Here is a 19,417-nt window from a genome sequence, read left to right on the forward strand (position 1 = left end):
ATGCAGAGGGCAAGCAGGTGCCAAGCATCCTTGTCGGAGGTGAGGCTGGGTATCAGGGTGTGTGTTGGGGGCACCGCAGGGGAGAGGCTGGGATGGCATCTGAATGGGGGCATGTAGGGGAAGGGCCCAGCACAGCAGGGAAACCCCCCACGTCTCCTGTGTTCCTCTATCCCTCTTGTATAGAGATGTTCCCCATCCACAGTCGTCTTTGACAGGCCTCACCCAGCCCCTCCCCTCTGTGGGCAGCCTCACCAGTCTCTCTGTCTAGACAGGTGTTTTGACGGTTCCTGGAACAGGGTCCCAGGCACTGGTGGGTCCCCACTCAGACTAAATTCTGTCTCCATTCTGCATCCTTCCCTCATTTGGGGGGTGGGTGGGGATCTTTGGACAACCAGCGTCTGTCTCCCTTGTGACCTTCCACAGGTTCTCCACAGTGTCAGGGGCTCTAACCGAGAGCTCGCAGTGCGGACGTGTGTTGTGCCCAGCCCCCTGAAGAAGGCCCTGCAAAATGGAGCATTTTTCCCCAACATTTCCAAGGCTTGTCATGGAGAAAAGGGGCCATTTCCCGCTATATCCTCTGGCAACTGTATTGAATTCGGTTGAGTTCTCTGTGGGGTCCTTTGCATTCCCTGCAAAGGTTCCGTGTTCCTGGGGACTGGGATAACATGGAAGGTTTCTAAGGGGGCCAGTGGGATGGGATGCGTTATGGCCGGACGCTGAAGCCAGACAAAATCAGCCTGGAAACAAAGGCTGATTATATAACTAGGAGCGTAATTAGTGAGTGACACAATCTGCTAGCGGGTGCTATGGATTCACCACGCCTGCCTTTTCTCAGCCAAAATGGGGTGCTTGTTTAAAAGAGTCGTGCTGGAAATGAAATGCAGGGAGAGCTCTAGTTTTGGCTCCCAGCCTTTCCAGACAACTGCATCCCTTTCAGGACGCTGATTTGTTTTGCCTCCCCGCATATGTTTCTCCTCACTTCTCAAGGACTTGCTTAGGAAATCCTAAGGAATGATAGGAAGGCGTCACACTCGCTGTCATTGACGTTCTCCTTTGTATCAGATAAATTATAAAATGAAACATTTGAAATGTGGCCGTTGCACTGACACATCTGTGCATAGTACGCAGAGCAGCATAAACAAGCCCCTGTCAGTATGAAATGTCACTGTGGACTGACTTCCCTAGCGCTCTTTGGTAAGAGGCGGCAAATATCTCATCTGGTGGAGAACTTCTGACCTGTGCAGGTGGAAATTTGTTGAGGGAAAGATGGGGTTGGCGGAGGAAGATCACGGCCCAGTGTTGGTCATCAAAGATGTCTCATGAAGGATGTGTGAGTGTTTGTGTGAGTTGGAAGGAGGGTCTCTAGTGTACAAATGGCCAGACTGGGTCAAAACAAACCCCCTTCCCATTCAGAATCTATCTCTCAGCTGAGCAAATGGCACAAAGTTTAAAAACCTGCAGAGGCAGGTGGGGATCAGCCCTACTCCTATTGACATTACTTCCTGACCATTAGGCTGTGTCTACACTGGGCCACTTATTCCGGAAAATCAGCCGCTTTTCCGGAATAAGCTGCGAGCTGTCTACACTGGCCCTTGAATTTCTGGAAAAGCAATGACGCTCTACTGTACAAAATCAGCCGCTATTTCGGAAAAACTATTCTGCTCCCGCTCGGGCATAAGTCATTATTCCAGAACACTGTTCCGGAAAAGGGCCAGTGTAGACAGCCCAGTAGTCTTTTCCAGAAAAAAGCCCCGATCGCAAAAATGGCGATCGGGGCTCTTTTCCGGAAAAGCGCGTCTACATTGGCCACAGACGCTTTTCCAGAAAAAGGGCTTTTCCGGAAAAGCAGCCTGCCAATGTAGACGCTCCTTTTCCGGAAAAACTGAAAACGGAATAGTATTCCGTTTTAAGCAGTTCCGGAAATTCATGCCAGTGTAGACACAGCCTTAGTGTTTTCATAAAACCCAGCATCATGAGGTTTAATATCCCTCCCACAACCGTTTGTTCGTTTGTTTGAGTGATATTCCTCACAGCTTAGGAAATGTCCATTCCCTCTTTTCATTTTGATAAGTTTCAGCCTGGACACCATCGTGTGGCGATGAGTTCCCCAGTTCCTGAATGTGTGACTATGTCTTTGGTCCATATTTGAATTTAATGTCATGGGCTGTCTCCTTGTTGCTATGCCAAGAGACAGGGAGGACAGAATCCCTCAAGCTCTTTTCTCTGTCCCATTTTCATTGCATCATGGTCCAGCTTGCACTTTATACCCCACTCAGCTTTCTATCCTCTCTGCACAGGAGACTTTTCTGGAGTCTGACATGTTCCCGAGCCCCTGCTCAGGCCACATTTCCCATAACGCGTTGTGGAGGGGCAGGGCTGCAGGCAGGAGACAGATGCAGAAAAAGTGCTCTGTGTGTGTTTCTAAACTCGTACCAAGTCCCCTCTTTGCCGGCTTTTGGATGAACTGAGCAAACCAAGCCCCTCTGGTCTCTCAGGTAGGTTTTTCAGAAATCCTGCATCCCTGCTGTCACAGCCACTGTGTCTAGCTGCCATTTCCAGTCACTGGCTCAGGTCCGACCGTTCTCTGCTAGGCCAAAGAACCGCTGTGCAATTTTGTTTCCTGCTTTGGTAGTACAGCTGACCCCATCCTGGGAGGAGCTGCAAGGTGTTTGGAGGACAGGATAAATGCACAGGATGGAAATTTGGTGCCCCTTTGGCTAATTGGATGCTCAGTCTGAATTCAACAAGGCAGAACTGAGAAAAAGAAAAGGTTGAAATACTTCACTTATGGTGGGAAAGTCCAGGATGTAGCTGCAAACTGGGAACTAACTGGGAAAGGTATAGCACAGTTGACAGGTGTCTGGGGGTAATGGCTCAGGTTGACTGTGCGTGAAGCAGCTCTGAGAATACTGTGCTCACAGGCTGGGGAGGGAACAGGAGCGTCGTGGGTTTGATATGGAAAGGGAGTGTCCCACTCTGCTTGGCGCTGGTGAGCTCTCACGTGGACCAGTGTGTCCAGACAAGCTGTGGGCAAATGAGAGAGAGTCTGGGGAGAACGGACAAAGGGGAAAAGTTTAGAAATCCTGCTCTGGCAGGTTAGAAAAATGGGGCATGATTTTCCTAGACAAAAGAAGACAGAGGGGAACCTGATGACTGGCCTCTCGCACTCAAAACGCTGCTGGCTGGCCAGAGCTAGGGTGTCAGTTTAGCAGGAAGACGATCACCAAATCCAGAGTCTCTGAGTCCCAGCGACGCACGGTCAGACCACAGAGACGCTGCACATTTACACAGCGATGGTCTGTGCCCATGAGCAGAACAGAGCCAGGGTTGAATGGGTGTCTCCACTGTGGGACAGTTTAAATCGAGATCAAGCTGTTAAACCGTTCCCCAAAGACGACCGAACAGGACCTGGCTCCCAACAAGCGACAGGCGGAATGTGTCAGCGCGTCACCTCACTGTCAACTCCCTTCTCTGCCCTGCTCAGGTGCTGCCTCGGCCCCCACCATGGATGTGGGAAACTGGACGTCTGTCTCTGAGTTTGTGCTCCTGGGTCTGTCCGAACAGCAGGACCTGCTGATCATCGTGGTGCTCCTGGTCACCTATTTGGTGAACTTGGCAGGCAACTCCCTGTTGCTGGGGCTGGTGGTGACTGACCCCCAGCTCTGCAGCCCCATGTATTTTCTCCTCAGCCACCTGGCAGTGGTGGACATGAGCTTCGCTTCCATCTCCCTGCCCCAGACCCTGATGCACGCCCTGACCCAGCACCGGGCCGTCTCCTTCACCAGCTGCATGGCCCAGCTCTTCATGTTCTTCTCTGTGGGCAACATGGAGAACTACCTGCTGGCTGCCATGGCCTACGACCGCTACGTGGCCGTTTGCGACCCGCTGCGCTACGCCGCCGTGGTGACACGGTCCCTGTGCCTCAAGATGGTGGCTGCTTCATGGGCCGTGGTGATTGCACACGCCCTGCTTCACACTGTCATGGCTGCAAATCTGCATTACTGCAGTAACCACTTGCAGCATTTCTTTTGTGACATGCGGCCCCTCCTGCTCCTCTCCTGTGCCCGGCCCCTCACCACTGAGTTGGTGACCTACACTGTGGGTTTCTCGGTGTGGCTGAGCCCTTTCGCCTTCATCCTGGCCTCCTATGTCCGCATTGGGGTTGCTGTGGCCCGTCTGCGCTCTGCCCAAGGCCTGCTCAAGGCCCTCTCCACCTGCAGTTCCCACCTGACCATGGTGTTGCTCACATTCAGCATCGTGATGTGGCTCTATTTCCGCCCAGACTCCAGCGACACTCAGGAGCATGACCAGCAAGTGACCTTCTTGGACAAAGTGTTGGTGCCCACCCTGAACCCCATCGTCTACTGTCTGAGGAACAAGGATGTGGCCGCGGCCCTGAGGAGGGCAGGGAGGAAGGTTCTGGCTTGGGGCATGTGAGTCAAGCTCCATCGCTTTTCTGGGCCTGGACTTTCTACCCAAGATGTGTCTGTCCCCTTAGCTTCTCCTGGACACCTGGGTTCTTTTCCTCTCACACATGAGGCTGATAAAGCTAAAACATAGGTAGGGTCATGCCCACCTACACACACACAAATATACACAGCCCAAATCTTTCCATGGAAAAGGGGTAAATTAAGGCCTGTTCCCAAGGGCATGGCCATGCAGGATCAGCCCCAAGGCCTCTTGTATAGATGTATAAATGTTCTTATTACAGATTGGCCCGAACACTCAACAATCTCAACATAAGAGCGTTTAGACTGCGTCAGTCCAATGGTCCATCCCTCCCAGGATCCTGTCCGCTGTAGGTGCCCAACACCAGGTGCCCCAGAGGGAATGAACAGAACAAAACAGGGAATCATCAAGGGATCCATCCTCTATTGCCTGTTCCCAGCTTCTGCCAAACAGGGGCTAGTGACACCATCCCTGCCCATCCTGGCTAAGGACCATTGATGGATCTGTCCTCCATGAACATATCTAGTTTGTTTTTGAACCCTGTAATGGTCTTCACCTTCAGAACGTCCTCTAACAAGGCCTTTCACAGGCTGACCCTGCGCTGGGTGGAGAAACACTGCCTTCGGGTCCTTTTAAATGGGCTGCCTACTAATTTTTTTGGGTCACTCTTAGGGTATGTCTACACTGCAAAGTTAATTTGAACTATCAAACGTTAGTTCGAATTAACTTTGATAGGCGCTACACAGGCAAACCCGTAGTTCGAACTTAATTCGAACTAGCAGAGCTCTTAATTCGAACTAGGTAAACCTCATTCTATGAGGACTAATGCCTAGTTCGAATTAAGTAGTTTGAATTAAGGGCTGTGTAGCCACTTAATTCGAACTAGTGGGAGGCTAGCCCTCCCCAGCTTTCCCTGGTGGCCACTCTGGGCAACACCAGGGAAACTCTTTTTCCCCCCTCCCGGCCCCGGAGCCATTAAAGGAGCACGGTCTGGCTATGGTGCCCGTGCCAGGTTCAAGCCTGCCATCACCCAGCTAGCAGACCCTGCACCTAGCACGGCACAAGCCAGCCACCCGCTGCCACCCAGCCCTTTGCCTCTTCCCGGGAGCAGGCTGGCAGCTCCCAGGAGCCTACCCGGGGCCGCAAGATGCGGGCGCCCGCCTGGTCTAGTGCGGACGTCGTTGACCTCATCCACAACCTCCGCACTAGGCACAGGAAAGTGGCCATCTAGGGCAGTATAGCTGCCAGCCTGGCCACCCAGGAGCAGGTTTGCATGAAAATCAAGGTGGTCCAGTGAGACCCCCAACCCTGAGTCCTGAGCTTAGAATGGCCGTACTGGGTCAGACCAAAGGTCCATCTAGCCCAATAGCCTGTCTGCCAACAGCAGCCAACACCAGCTACCCCGGAAGGGATGGACCGAAGACAATGACCAAGCCATTTGTCTCGTGCCATCCATCTCCAGCCTTCCAAAACAGAGGCCAGGGACACCATTTCTATCCCCTGGCTAATAGCACTCCATGGACCCAGTCTCCTTGAATTTATCTAACTTCTCTTTAAACTCTGTTATAGTTCTAGCCTTCACAGCCTCCTTCAGCAAGGAGTTCCACAGGTTGACTATTTGCTTTGTGAAGAAGAACTTTCTGTTATTAGTTTGAAGTCTGCTACCCATTCATTTCATTTGGTGTCCTCTAGTCCTTCTATTATGGGAACTAATGAAGAACTTTTCTTTATGCACCCTCTCCACCCCACTCGTGCTTTTATAGACCTCTATCATATCCCCCCTCAGTCTCCTCTTTTCTAAGCTGAAAAGTCGCAGTCTCTTTAGCCTCTCTTCATATGGGACCTGTTCCAAACCCCTGAACATTTTAGTTGCCCTCCCCTCTCCCACCCTCTCTCTTCCCCTCTCCCACCTCCTTTTCCCAGTCTCCCACGTGTCCTTTATTTTGTACATCAGGAAGGGGGGCTAGGGAGGAGTAAGTGGAAGGAGGTGAGGGAGGAATGGGGTACAAGCCCCCGATGGGGAGGACTGGGGTGGCTCTGCGGGCTCCTCTCCTGCAGCCCCCCGATTGACCCTCCCCCCGGATGGCAGCCTGCGGCAAGTGCAGCCAGGCTGATGGCCGAGTGCTGAGATGCACCGAGTGTGGGCATTCAGGGCACTCCAAGACAGGACTGCTTTGCTGTCCCTCATCGAGTTAGACATGTGAGCGGGGAACCCCTGAGAACTGTCTGTCCAGGGTGGAGGTCGGGACCCTTTAAGCACAGCCCTTGGCTAGCCTGAGGCAGCAGCTCCACGCTCTAAGTCCTAACCTGATGCCCTGCCGGCACTGCTTCCGGCCATCCTTAACCTCAGTTCAGGGCCCACTCAATGTGGACATGCTAGTTCGAATTAGCAAAACGCTAATTCAAACTAGTTTTTAGGTCTACATGCGCTAATTCGAATTAGCTTAGTTCAAATTAACTAATTCGAATTAAGTTGGTTCGAATTAGTGCTGTAGTGTAGACATACCCACATGGACCTGTGTGTCCAGACAAGCTGTGGGCAAATGGGAGAGAGTCTGGGGAGAACAGACAAAGGGAAAAAGTTTAGAAATCCTGCTGTGGCAGGTTAGAAAAATGGGGCATGATTGTCCTAGACAAAAGAAGACAGAGGGGAACCTGATAACTGGCCTCTCGCACTCAAAAGGCTCCCTGCCCCAGTGCCTGTGCATGCTCTGACCCAGCACCGGACCATTTCCTTCACCAGCTGCATGGCCCAGCTCTTCATGTACTTCTCCATGGGATACATGGAGAACTACCTGCTGGCTGCCATGGCCTGTGACCGCTACGTGGCCGTCTGCGACCCGCTGCGCTACGCCGCCATGGTGACACGGTCCCTGTGCCTCAAGATGGTGGCTGCTTCATGGGCCGTGGTGATTCCACATGCCCTGATGTATACAGTCATGGCTGCCAATCTGCGCTACTGCGACAATTGCCTACAGCATTTCTTCTGTGACCTGCCACCCCTCCTGCTCCTCTCCTGCACACAGCCCCTCACCATTGAGCTTATGATCTACACTGATGGTGTCTTGGTGTGGGGGTTCCCTTTTGCCTTCATCATGGTCTCCTATGTCCGCATTGGGGTTGCTGTGGCCCGCCTGCGCTCTGCCCAAGGCCTGCGCAAGGCCCTCTCCATCTGCAGCTCCCACCTGACCATGGTGTTGCTAACATTCAGCTCTATTTCCACCCAGACTCCAGTAACAGCCAAGGCCATGACCAGCAAGTGACCTTCTTGGACAAAGTGTTAGTGCCCACCCTGAACCCCACCATCTACTGTCTGAGGAACAAGGATGTGGCCACAGCCCTAAGGAGAGCAGGGAGGCAGGTTCTGGCTTGGGGCATGTGAGTTCAGCCCATGGCTCCATTGCTTCTCTGGGCATGGACTTTATACCCAAGATGTGTGAGCCCCCTCAGCTTCTCCTGGACACCTGGGTTCTTTTCCTCTCAGACATGAGGCTGGTGAAACTAATGCATAGGTAGAGATTTCAGAAGACTGGAAAAGGGCAAATATAGTGCCCATCTATTAGAAAGGAAACAAGAACAACCCAGGAAACTACAGACCAGTTAGTTTAACTTCTGTGCCAGGGAAGATAATCGAGCAAGTAATTAAGGAAATCATCTGTAAATGCTTGGAAGGTAGTAAGGTGATAGGGAACAGCCAGCATGGATTTGTAAAGAACAAATCATGTCAAACCAATCTGATAGCTTTCTTTGATAGGATAACGAGTCTGGTGGATAAGGGAGTAGCAGTGGATGTGGTAAACCTAGACTTTAGTAAGGCATTTGACACGGTCTCGCATGATATTCTTATCAATAAACTAGGCAAATACAACTTAGATGGGGCTACTATAAGGTGGGTGTATAATTGGCTGGTTAACCATACTCAAAGGCTGTGTCTAGACTGCCATGATTTTGTGCAAATACTTTTAACAGAAAAAATTTTCTGTTAAAAGTATTTCGCGCAAAAGCATCCGTGCCAATGTAGACGCTCTCTTGTGCAAGAAAGCTCCGACGGCCATTTTAGCCATCGGGCTTTCTTGCACAAGAATTTAACTTGTCTGTCTACACTGGCCCTCTTGCACAAGAATACTTGCGCAAGAAGGCTTATCCCTGAGTGGGAGTGTCGGAGTATTTGCGCAAGAACCACTGATTTTGTACATTACAAAAAGACGTCTTTTGCGCAAAAGCATCCATACCAGTGTAGACAGGTGGCAAGATTTTGCGCAAAAGCTACTGCTTTTGCGCAAAATCTTGCCAATGTAGACACAGCCAAAGAGTAGTTGTTAATGGTTCACAATCCTGCTGTAAAGGTATGTAACCCTTCTGCCGGGTTCAATATCTTGGGGTCCATCTCACACAGAACCGGCTCGAGCCCTCACCCAGTAATCTGGGAAATTCACACACCCCTGGGTGCCTCTGAGAGGCAATGCTTCCCCACTTGCAAGAACTGAGTCTGAGTGTAGGAAAGAAACATTTAATGAGACAGAGAGAGAGAAGTCATATGTCATTAACTTGGGGAAAACACCAGAAACAGAGTTCATAACACAAACATGAGCTAAACCCCCCCCTTCCCAGCCAAGAATCACCTGAAGTCCAAAGAGTCTGACATCCCAAAAGTCTCTGTCCCTGGTCCATGCCACCCATAGTCCCAAAGTTCACCCGCAGGGTTTCACTTCCCAACCTGGGTAGAAATGGGGGTGGGAGAATAGATAGGGGGCACTTTACGACACTCCACCACGCTCCACCAGCTGTCTCATCTCACGTCACCGGACTCTCTGCTGGTTGCCTGCTGCTCTACTCTGCGCTGGTTAGGCCTCAGTTGGAGTATTGTGTCCAGTTCTGGGCACCGCATTTCAAGAAGGATGTGGAGAAATTGGAGAGGGCCCAGAGAAGAGCAACGAGAATGATGAAAGGTCTAGAGAACATGACCTATGAAGGAAGGCTGAAAGAATTGGGTTTGTTTAGTTTAGAAAAGAGAAGATTGGGGGGGACATGATAGCAGTTTTCAGGTATCTAAATGGGTGTCATGAGGAGGAGGGAGAAAACTTGTTCATCTTGGCCTCTGAGGATAGAAGAAGCAGCACTGGGCTTAAACTGCAGCAAGGGAGGTTTAGGTTGGACATTAGGAAAAAGTTCCTAACCATCACGGTGGTCAAACAGTGGAATAAATTGCCCAGGGAGTGGCAGAATCTTCGTCTCTGGAGATATTTAAGAGTAGGTTAGATAATGTTTATCAGGGAAGGTCTAGTCCGTACTTGGTCCTGCAGTGAGGGCAGGTGACTGGACTCAATGACCTCTCAAGTCCCTTTCCAATCCTAGTATTCTATGATTCTATGCCCACCTACACACACACAAGTACACACAGCCCAAATCTTTCCATGGAATAGGGGTAAATTAAGGCATATTCTCAAGGGCATGTCCATATGGGATCAGCCCCAAAGCCTGTTCTATAAATGTTCTCAGTACCCATCGACCCGAACACTCAATGATCTGAACATAAGAGCCGTTAGTCTGGGTCAGTCCAATGGTCATTCCCTCCCAGGATGCTCTCTGCTGAAGGTGCCCAACACCAGGCACCCCATAGGTAATGGTCTTGACCTTCAGAATGTCGTCTAACAAGGCGTTCCACAGGCTGACTCTGCCTTGGGTGAAGAAACACTGCCTTCAGGTTCTTTTAAATGGGCTGCCTACTACTTTTGCTGGGTCACTCTTAGTTCTTGTGTTATGAGAAGCTGGATCTGGCATTTCCTTATTTACTTTCTCCGCAACAGTCATGATTTTAGAGACGTCTACTATATCCCACCCCGAGTCGTTGCTTTCCAAACTGAAAAGTCCCAGTCTCATAAATCTGTCCTCATAGAGAAGTTGTTCTATGCCTCAATCTCATTTTGTTTTACTTCTCTGCAGCTTCTCCAGTTCCAAAATGTCTGTTGTGAGGCAGGGCAAGCATGTTTGCTGCACTAGTCAAGGTGTGGGTATGCCACAGATTTATACATTATTATCAGTCCCTTTCCTAAGGAGTCCCAACACTGTGGTGGCTTTGGGGGCTGCTGCTGCCCATGGAGGGGGGATGGGTTTATCTCACAGATCTGTGCCAGGAATTCTCTGGGGGCTGTTCTCTGGCCTGAGCAATACCTGAGGTCAGGACAGATACTCGCAATGGCATGAGAATGAATGAAAAATCAACAGCTCCGGGAGGGAATTGTAGCTAGGACCTTGGGTTATCACTGCAAGGTTTGATACAATCTCATCTAACCCTGTTGGCGGCTTAGCCACTGGGCAGGAAGCCATAAGGCATGCCATTTTTTAATGGTCCCCAGGTGTTTGCTGCTGAGTCCTGAAAAATTCACTCCAGCAAACACCAATTTGATGGGATTTTTAGCTATACAGAGGAACCCGGGAGGGATCTACTGTAAGCCAGTGACTGTTAATTGGGCCGTCTGGATTGTGCTTGTGGAATAAAGTTTTTCTAAGTCAGTGTTATAGTTTTGGTTGGAGTGACAATGCCACACTGGGGTACCATCTCCTGGTGATGGCCTATTCCAGGGGCAGGGAGTTATCCCCCTCTGCTTGGTTGGTCGGAGACATAACACGGTTCTCAGCCTTGCCATATCCCTAACCTAGCACAAGTGTGACTGCTTAGACTGTGCCAGCCCTCTGGCGGGTGTGACTCAAGGCTCTATGAGTCCAGACCAGACATGATCAGCTACTGGGGGAAGGTTCGGTGAGGCAAGGCACAACCTGCCAGAAAGCTCTTGGAGAGCAATCGCTCTCTGCCACCACACTTGCAGGTGTCCCTTAGAAGCAATGGACAGTGTGTATTTTGTTGAGTTCACTAATTTTGGGACCATGCTGTGTATTTTCTAACTGTATATTTTAGAAATGTGCATCTCTCTGTCGGTCTATAGCACTGCACTTTGTGACTTCCACAGTTTGTGGATCAATGACTATCAGGCTATAGTCTTTTGAATCACAATGTCAAGTGTCATTAAGAAATTACTTTCCAACTCTTCCATAATCTCTTGCAACTGTGAAAACGTAAATAAATGAAACAATTAAAAAATGTGAAAACTCCAATATTTTTGTGGGTGAGTGAAAATGCAACAGGGCTTAGAATCTTTTTCAATTATCCCCAATGGCTTTGCCTGTGCGGTAATATAACTGGAGAGAGTCTAGTTCTAAGGGCCAGAGGATGGGATGGGGCCTTTTCCTTCTGGGGGGAATTGGCTCTAATTTTTCCACTGCACTGGGACTGGCTGGCTCAGAGAAGTGGGAAATGTGTCACAGGTTGGAGAGAGCATTGGGTGAACGTCTGGTTAATTACCGCAAACTTCCAGCCCAAACCGTCAACCACTCCTCCTCTATCCCCAGCTGGAGGAGGGGCCTGGAGGCAGAATTGGTAGGGGACAGGCTTTCTTTCAGGTCTGGAAGGGAAATCGGATTATCAGGCAGGCATATGGGTCACTGCAGGGGCAACAGGAGCCCCTCCTGGAGTATCGATCCACTCCCTCACCAAGAGGGGTAGAGAGAACCCAGGGGTCCTGGCTCCCAGCCCATCCCTGCTCTAACCCGCTATCCCCCTTTCTCCTCTCAGTTCTGTGGATAGAACTCAGGAGTCCTGCCTCCCAGCCCTTTAACCCACCAGCTCCCACAGACCCAGCTAGATCCCAGAAGTCCCACCCCTCACAAGTCTCCTGCTCAACCACTGGGTATTAACCCCACCCCTAGGCAACGGGGCTCTATTTAGCTGTTTTCAGGGTCCCTCCAAGACCAGAGAAATCATCCTCTAACCTCAGTGAAAACCAGGCTTGCAGAGGGGAGTGGAGTGTGTGGGGGGGGGGGGTCAATGTTGGAGACGGGGGACCGAGAGCCAGAACTCCTGGGTTCTTTCCCCAGTTCTCTGAGGAGAGGGGGATCCCAAGAAGCACAGGAGCCCAGCCTCAGAAGTACCAGGGATGGTGTCACCCTCACGCAGTGCAAGGTGGAAATGGCCGACACCCCCAGTGCCACCTTGAGGCCAAGCGCTTGGCAACGGGGCAGAAGGTGCGTGGCTGGCCCTGCTCAAACACTGGTTACTCGGAGGATTTACAGGGCTGAGGGGATCTGTGGCCCAGTATCCGTCCCTCTGCAGGCCCCTGATTTCCCATGTAATTAACTGCCTGCGTCTGAGTCCCTGTGGGCAGGTGCCGGGGGTAATGAGCAAGCCCGGAAGCTCCTCTCTCTGCAGGGCCTGGGGAGCTCAGTGGGGACTGATTCAGGCAGCAGCCCTGAGAGTCGGTGCTGGGGGGACTCAGAGAAAGAGGAAATAAAAGCCCCGATGCCTCCCAGATGGAAGCAGCAGGCACCAGCACCGAGAGACACAGACCCTGCTGCTGCCCAGGTAGGGTGGGTGCCATGGGGCAGAGATGGGACACGGGATTATCCTGGCCAGGAACGTCCCCTTTGCACAGACTCGTTACCTTCACGCTGCCTGAGCCCATCTCTGCTCAGTGAGCGACCCAGCCTTAGCCAGTGGGGCCAGGATGCCTGGGTTCTCTCCCTGGCTCTGGGAGGGGGGTGGGGTCTAGTGATTTCAGTGGGGGAGGGGGGAGGCAGAGTTGGGAGCCTGGATTCCTGGGTTCTCAGTCATGAATCCATCCAATCTTTGCCCATAAAGGCTCCCAACCCCTCCCTGCGGAGGCAGTTTTTCTTCTCTCTCTATCTGTCCCCCTCTCTAATTCCTCCCCTTCTCAAGGATTCCCCCTCAAGTTGCTCCATCCCCATCAGCACCTCTCAGCCCCAACCTTTTCTGTGAGTCCTTCCCTCCTCTCTCAGGCCTGGGCTCCTCTTCTACCACCCCCACAGGGTACTCTGGGTGCAGTTCAGTCTGGGATGGAGGGATCCATGTTGAGGGATGGAGACGGGGGGTATCTCCCAAAGCTGTCTGCACTGTCCCTATCTCTGCTGTGCTCTGGCTGTGCAGCCTCAATCGCACCCAGCCCGTGGGTCTCTCAGTCAGCCACCCCGCACCAGCTGTCCCTGTCACATTGAGGGGCCGGGCTGGGGGCTGTGTCCCCAACACACGGTGTGAGGATGTGTATTATGGTACCACTGGGAGGCTACAGATGAGATGGGGGACATTGCACAGATCAGACCCCCTCATTCTGAGCCCTGTCCTGACTTCGACTGAAATCAGGGCCCTGTCCTGCCAGCTGTTGCCCTGACACAAAATGAAAAACTGGTCCTGCCCTGGGAGCTCCCAGTCTAAATCCATCAGGGGCACTGGAGACCTAGCAGCAGGAAGTCACACAGAAGGAACAGAAGCCAGGAGTCCTGAGTTCCTGTCCTGCTGCCTGCCCATGCCATGGGGCCACGCTGCCTCCAGGCCCTGCTATTATCTCCCTGACCCCTTCAGCTCCCCCAGCTCAACAGCTCTGCAGACTTAAATCACTACCATGAACGCAGCTTTCCTCACCAATTTCCTTTCTCCTGCTAATTCCCTCCCTAACGTGTGCTTGGATGTTGGCTTAGTCTTTGCTTCATGCCCTGAGCTGTCCTGTGGCATCATGTGTGGCTGTTCCCCAGCTGCCCCACCCCAAAGGTGGCTGCATCTCAGCACTGAGTGAGACATTGTCATGGGGTATTATATGGAGCTGCTCCCGAACTACCCATCCTAGAGGTAGCTGCGTCGCTCTACCAGGCCAGCTCTCCACTAACCCTTGACACCAGGAGAGGGCGGTGCCAACCCCACATGGGGAGGGGGAATTGGCAAAGGGGCAGGCTCTCACCCATGCTCTCTCCCCACAGATCTGCACACTGCCCCATGGCTGGGATAAACCACACGGGGGTGACTGATTTCCTCCTCGTGGGCTTCCCCTCCAGCCGAGACCTAAGCCTGCTCCTCTTCTCTCTTGCATTGCCCGTCGTCCTACTGGGCCTGATGGGAAACTTGGGCCTGGTGGTTCTGATCCGGGCTGAGGGCTCGCTCCACACTCCCATGTACTACTTCCTCAGCCACCTGGCGCTGCTGGACCTCTGCTCCTGCTGCACCGTGGGTCCCGTCATGCTGCAGGGCCTGATGGCTGGCTGGGTCACTCTTCCCAGCCTGGCCTGCGCTCTCCAAATGTTCCTCTTTGCTGCTGCCGCGGACGCGGAGTGCTGCCTGCTGGCTGCCATGGCCTACGATCGCTACGCCGCCATCTGCCGCCCTCTGCACTACCAGGCTGCCATGCCACCCCGCCTCTGCCGCGGGATGGTGCTGGGCTCTTACATGGCGGGAGTGGCCAGTGGGGCCGTGCACACCAGCCTGGCCTTCCGCCTGCCCCTCTGCCATAGCCGCATCCTCAACAGCTTCTTCTGTGACATCCCACCTGTGCTGGCCCTGGCTTGTGCTGACACCAGCCTCAACCAGGCCCTGCTGCTGGCCATTTGTGGCACCATCCAGAGCATCACCTTGCTGGCCATTCTGGCATCCTATGGTCTCATCTTGGGGGCTGTGGGACAGGTGGGCTTGTGCCGGGCTGCCTCCACCTGCAGCTCCCACCTGGCAGCTGTGGCTGTGCTCTATGGGACACTCATCTTCATGTACCTGCGGCCCGAAGGCAGCTACTCCGCTCAGGCCGACAAGATGGCCGCCGCTTTCTACACCGTGGCCATCCCCACCCTCAACCCCGTCATCTACAGCCTTCGCAACACCGATGTCAAGGGGGCCCTAGCTAAGCAGCTCTTGGGCAGGCGCCACATGTGGGGGAACTGAGACAGGGACTGGAGGAGGGTGGCTGAGAACTAAGGGATAGGGAAGGAGGCTTCTTAGGGTCTGCAACAGCATTGGTGTAACTCATTAGTGGAAATCCAACCTAGTTTGATGGGTGAGCATCAGAAATGCACCTGCCTGAGAGGCAGTAGCTAGGTACCACACAGTAGTTCTTCCATCAACCTTGCTCTGGCTGTGCTGGGGATTAGGTGGGTTTAGTTACGTCCCTCTGGAGTGTAGGCTTTTCACACCCTCAGCTGACATAGTTGGGTGGACCAACTGCTTAGCATTGGCCAGGCCTGAGCAAAGTGATCAAAATCTAGCCAACAACCTTTTTGGCTCTTTCTTTATAGTCAGCAGGTGCTTAATGACTCCAGACATCTTACAGACCTGCAATTGCATACCTGGGGCGGATCTATGAACTCCATCCCCTGGACAATATCTGACTTGGTGGGATCGTAGGATAAGCATCCTGTTAATTGCCACAAACTCCCACCACAACCCATCAGCTGCTCTGCTTCCACCCCATCCCGTCTCTGAGGATACCAGCTCCTAACAAGGCTCAGAGCAGCGTGGAACAAGTCTCACCAAACTGAGTGATTGGGCAACAAAATGGCAAATGAAATTTAATGTGGATAAGTGTAAAGTAATGCACTTTGGGAAAAATAACCCCAACTATACGTACAGTATGATGGGGGCTAATTTGGCTATGACAAATCAGGAAAGAGATCTTGGCATTATCCTGGACAGTTCCCTGAAAACTTCCACACAGTATGCAGTGGTGGTCAAAAAGACAAATAATTCCTAGGATGCTAGGAATTATTAAGAAAGGGATAGAAAATAAGACACAGAATATCTTACTGCCCCTGTATAAAACTATGGTACGCCCACATCTTGAATACTGTGTACAGATGTGGTCTCCTCACCTCAAAAAAGATATTTTGGCCTTGGAAAGGGTTCAGAAAAGGGCAACTAAAATTATTAGGGGTTTGGAACGGGTCCCATATGAAGAGAGGTTAAAACAACTAGGACTTTTTAGTTTAGAAAAGAGAAGACCGAGGGAAGATAGAGGTATATAAAATCATGAGTAGTGTGGAAAGGGCGAATAAAGAAAAGTTAAATCAAATGAAGTTAATGGGTAGCAGGTTTAAAACTAATAAAAGAAAGTTCTTCTTCATACAGCGTGTAGTCAACCTGTGGAACTCCTTGCCAGAGGAGGCTGTGAAGGCTAGGACTATAACAGAGTTTAAAGAGAAGCTAGATAATTTCATGGAAGTTAGGTCCATAAAAGGCTATTAGCCAGGCATAGAAATGGTGTCCCTGGTCTCTGTTTGTCAGAGGCTGGAGAAGGATGGCAGGAGACAAATCACTTGATCATTGTCTTCGGTCCACCCTCTCTGGGGCACCTGGTGCTGGCCACTGTCGGCAGACAGACTACTGAGCTAGATGGACCTGTGGTCTGACCCAGTACAACTGTTCTTATGTTCTTATGTTGTTGTATTAGCAGTAATGAACATACCGGTGGATGCGTTGAAGATGGGAGCATGGGCGGACCCAGGTAGAGGCAGTTGTGTTTATGCTGCACATTCCTGTGTTAGGTGGGTACTCGGGAATAGATGGGTTCTAAAAGCTCTGTTTTTGGCCTGGTGCAACCACAGTGTTGGGACCCACAATTTGAAGACAAGGGCAATTTGTCAGAGAGGGCTCAACGAAGCCCTCTGAGCACGATTAAAGATTAAAAAATCTGAAGTAAAATGAAAGACTCCAGAATCTCAGTCTGTTCAGAGAATGGGAAGAGGTGACTTGCGCCCAATCCATAAGTATCTACATAGGGGATAAATGCTTAATAATGGGCTGTATAATCCAGCAGCAGAAGGACTTGCCCCATCCAATGGCGGGTCATTGAGTTAGACAAACTCAGACTGGAAATAAGGTGTACATTTGTAAGGATGAGTGGAATGAATCATGGGGACAATTGATCAAGGGTTGTGGTGGATATTCCATCCCTGACCAAATTTCGGTCAAGCTGGGTTGGTTCTCTGGGAGATCTGCTGTAGGAATTGTCTTGGGGCTGTTCTCTAGCCTGTGTGACAAAAGGGGCCCCATTACGAATATAGGAATAAATCTCAAAAGTTTCCATGTGCTACAGAAAGGCAAAGGCAAGATGCGCTGCCGGCTGTGATCGGTCAACCCTACGGCTCAAGGAAGTTTGCCTAAAAGTTTAGCGCTAGTTCAGAGAGGAATGAATCCTAGGATCTGTGTGTGTGTGAGATGTGGTGAGCCGAATGGTCCATCTGACTTTGATTTCTAAGAACCTCTGTTAACAATAAGTGGTGAGGGTGGCCAACCTTCCAGCATTGCTTGGGAGACTCCAGTAATTAAAGATGAATCTTTTAAGTTTATGCCATGTGAAGAGACATCCAAGAATACAGCCAACCAAAAGTGGCTACCCTAAAAGTGGCACATTTACTAAGAACTACCTTGATTCACGGACACACATAGGGTATGTCTACACTAGCCCCCTAGTTTGAACTAGGGAGGCTAATGTAGGCATTCGAAGTTGCAAATGAAGCCCGGGATTTAAATATCCCGGGCTTTATTTGCATGTTCCCGTCCAGTCACCATTTTGAAATTCCACTAGTCCAAACTTACTGCCTGCGGCTACACGCGGCAGTCAAACAGTAATTCGAACTATGTTATTAGTTCGAATTAACTTGTGGATTAACTTCTGACTGCCGCGTGTAGCCACAGGCAATCAGTTCGAACTACGGGGCATTTAAAAATGACGCCCGCCTGGGAACATGCAAATAATTCCGGGATATTTAAATCCCGGGCTTCATTTGCAACTTCGAATGCCTACATTAGCCTCCCTAGTTCAAACTAGGGGGCTAGTGTAGACATACCCATAGAGAGATCTTGTGGGAGTCGTGCCCCTCCCCTATGGGCTTGGATTTACTTCCTTCCACACCATATAGGGATCCTTGAGCTCCCTTCCCCCACTATATAAGGTGAGTTCACTCCCCTTCCCCTCTCTATGTTCAGGGCCTCCGGATTTGGGATTTTTAACCTCTCCTCTAGATTGAAAAGGAGCCAATAATGCAACAGGAGAACTTTTAATGAATTTTTTCTGACAGTCAAAATAAATCTGATGGCCTTCCCCTGATATTAAAAAAACATCCTCCCCAGAAAAAAATGGTTCCTTCCAGGAGCAAGAGAAGCACCAATGACTGGGATAAACCATGTTACTGTGAGGGAGTGGTAAGAAATAGCCACAGCTCAACTTAGAGATCACATTTTCTTTAGTCTCTCAACAATATATAATTTTTCCAGGATTTTTTTTCTGGTCTCAGTCGGTGTCAGCCAAAGACCCATGAGAATGGGGCCTTCCAAACTGGTAGTTATAGCAGCTGGCCAGCTCCCTCCCCACAAGCAGAATGGGACCTTCCAAAGAGGCAGTTATGGCTGTTGATCCTATCTCTCCCTCCAGTGAGAATGGAATGTTCCAAAGTGGCAGTTATGGCATCTGACCAGGCCACTGCCCTGTCCCCAATGGCTACTCAGACCCCGGGGCTGGGGTGGGGAGGGGCTGCACAGCCCTGCCCTGGCAGGGGTGGGACTGATGTGGTCTGTCTGTCCTGTGTCCATTGCAGCAGGACAGACAGGTGGGGGCAGGGGGACCTCCCTTTAAGAGAGCCATGGGGACAATGGTCCCCCTGGGCGCTGCCATTTAACCCTCGTCCATATATCAATTGTGGAAGCAGGCCCTTAACATAAGTGGGGGCAGGTCACAGGGGAATACTGAGTGGTGGCAGGATAAGCATATTTAGGTGGGAAAAGAAAAAAACTGTAACATGTTTGGCTCTCTGCCAAACATGATAGCTGCTGTATCCTGCCCAGCAACAAGTTCGGGCATGTCAAGTAGAGGTTGTTTACTGCGCTGTATAAAAGAGTTCACCTGGCTGCGTCCAGTAGAAATCCCCTTGTGATTTCTCCACAGCGCTGTGTAATGAAGTTCAGTTCATCAGGTCTCCGGCCTCTGTCTTGACTTTTCTCCAAGACTCTTCTACTCATGCACATTTCATACACTCAATCAACACCATGACTTGTGCTTTGAAGATTGCTGACCCCCTCAATCCTCAAACCGCTGCCCACAAATACTCAAATCATCTTTAACAGGGACATTTCAGTGTACTTTTCCTA

At 51.1% G+C, this 19,417-nt stretch overlaps 2 protein-coding genes across 2 annotated transcripts in view; one reads left to right on the forward strand and one right to left on the reverse strand.

The window, feature by feature from the left end:
* LOC142823756 (alpha-1B-glycoprotein-like) overlaps nt 1–19,417 on the reverse strand; it is a 415,238-nt gene that overhangs the window by 142,810 nt on the left and 253,011 nt on the right. The window lies entirely within an intron of this gene.
* On the forward strand, nt 14,288–15,220 carry LOC142823751 (olfactory receptor 5C1-like). Its single transcript, XM_075915073.2, has one exon. It carries the CDS (start codon nt 14,288–14,290, stop codon nt 15,218–15,220), a length of 933 nt encoding a protein of 310 aa, XP_075771188.2.

This window comes from Pelodiscus sinensis, chromosome 18 (assembly GCF_052426305.1).
Source record: "Pelodiscus sinensis isolate ZL-2025 chromosome 18, ASM5242630v1, whole genome shotgun sequence".
Taxonomy (NCBI): domain Eukaryota; kingdom Metazoa; phylum Chordata; order Testudines; family Trionychidae; genus Pelodiscus; species Pelodiscus sinensis.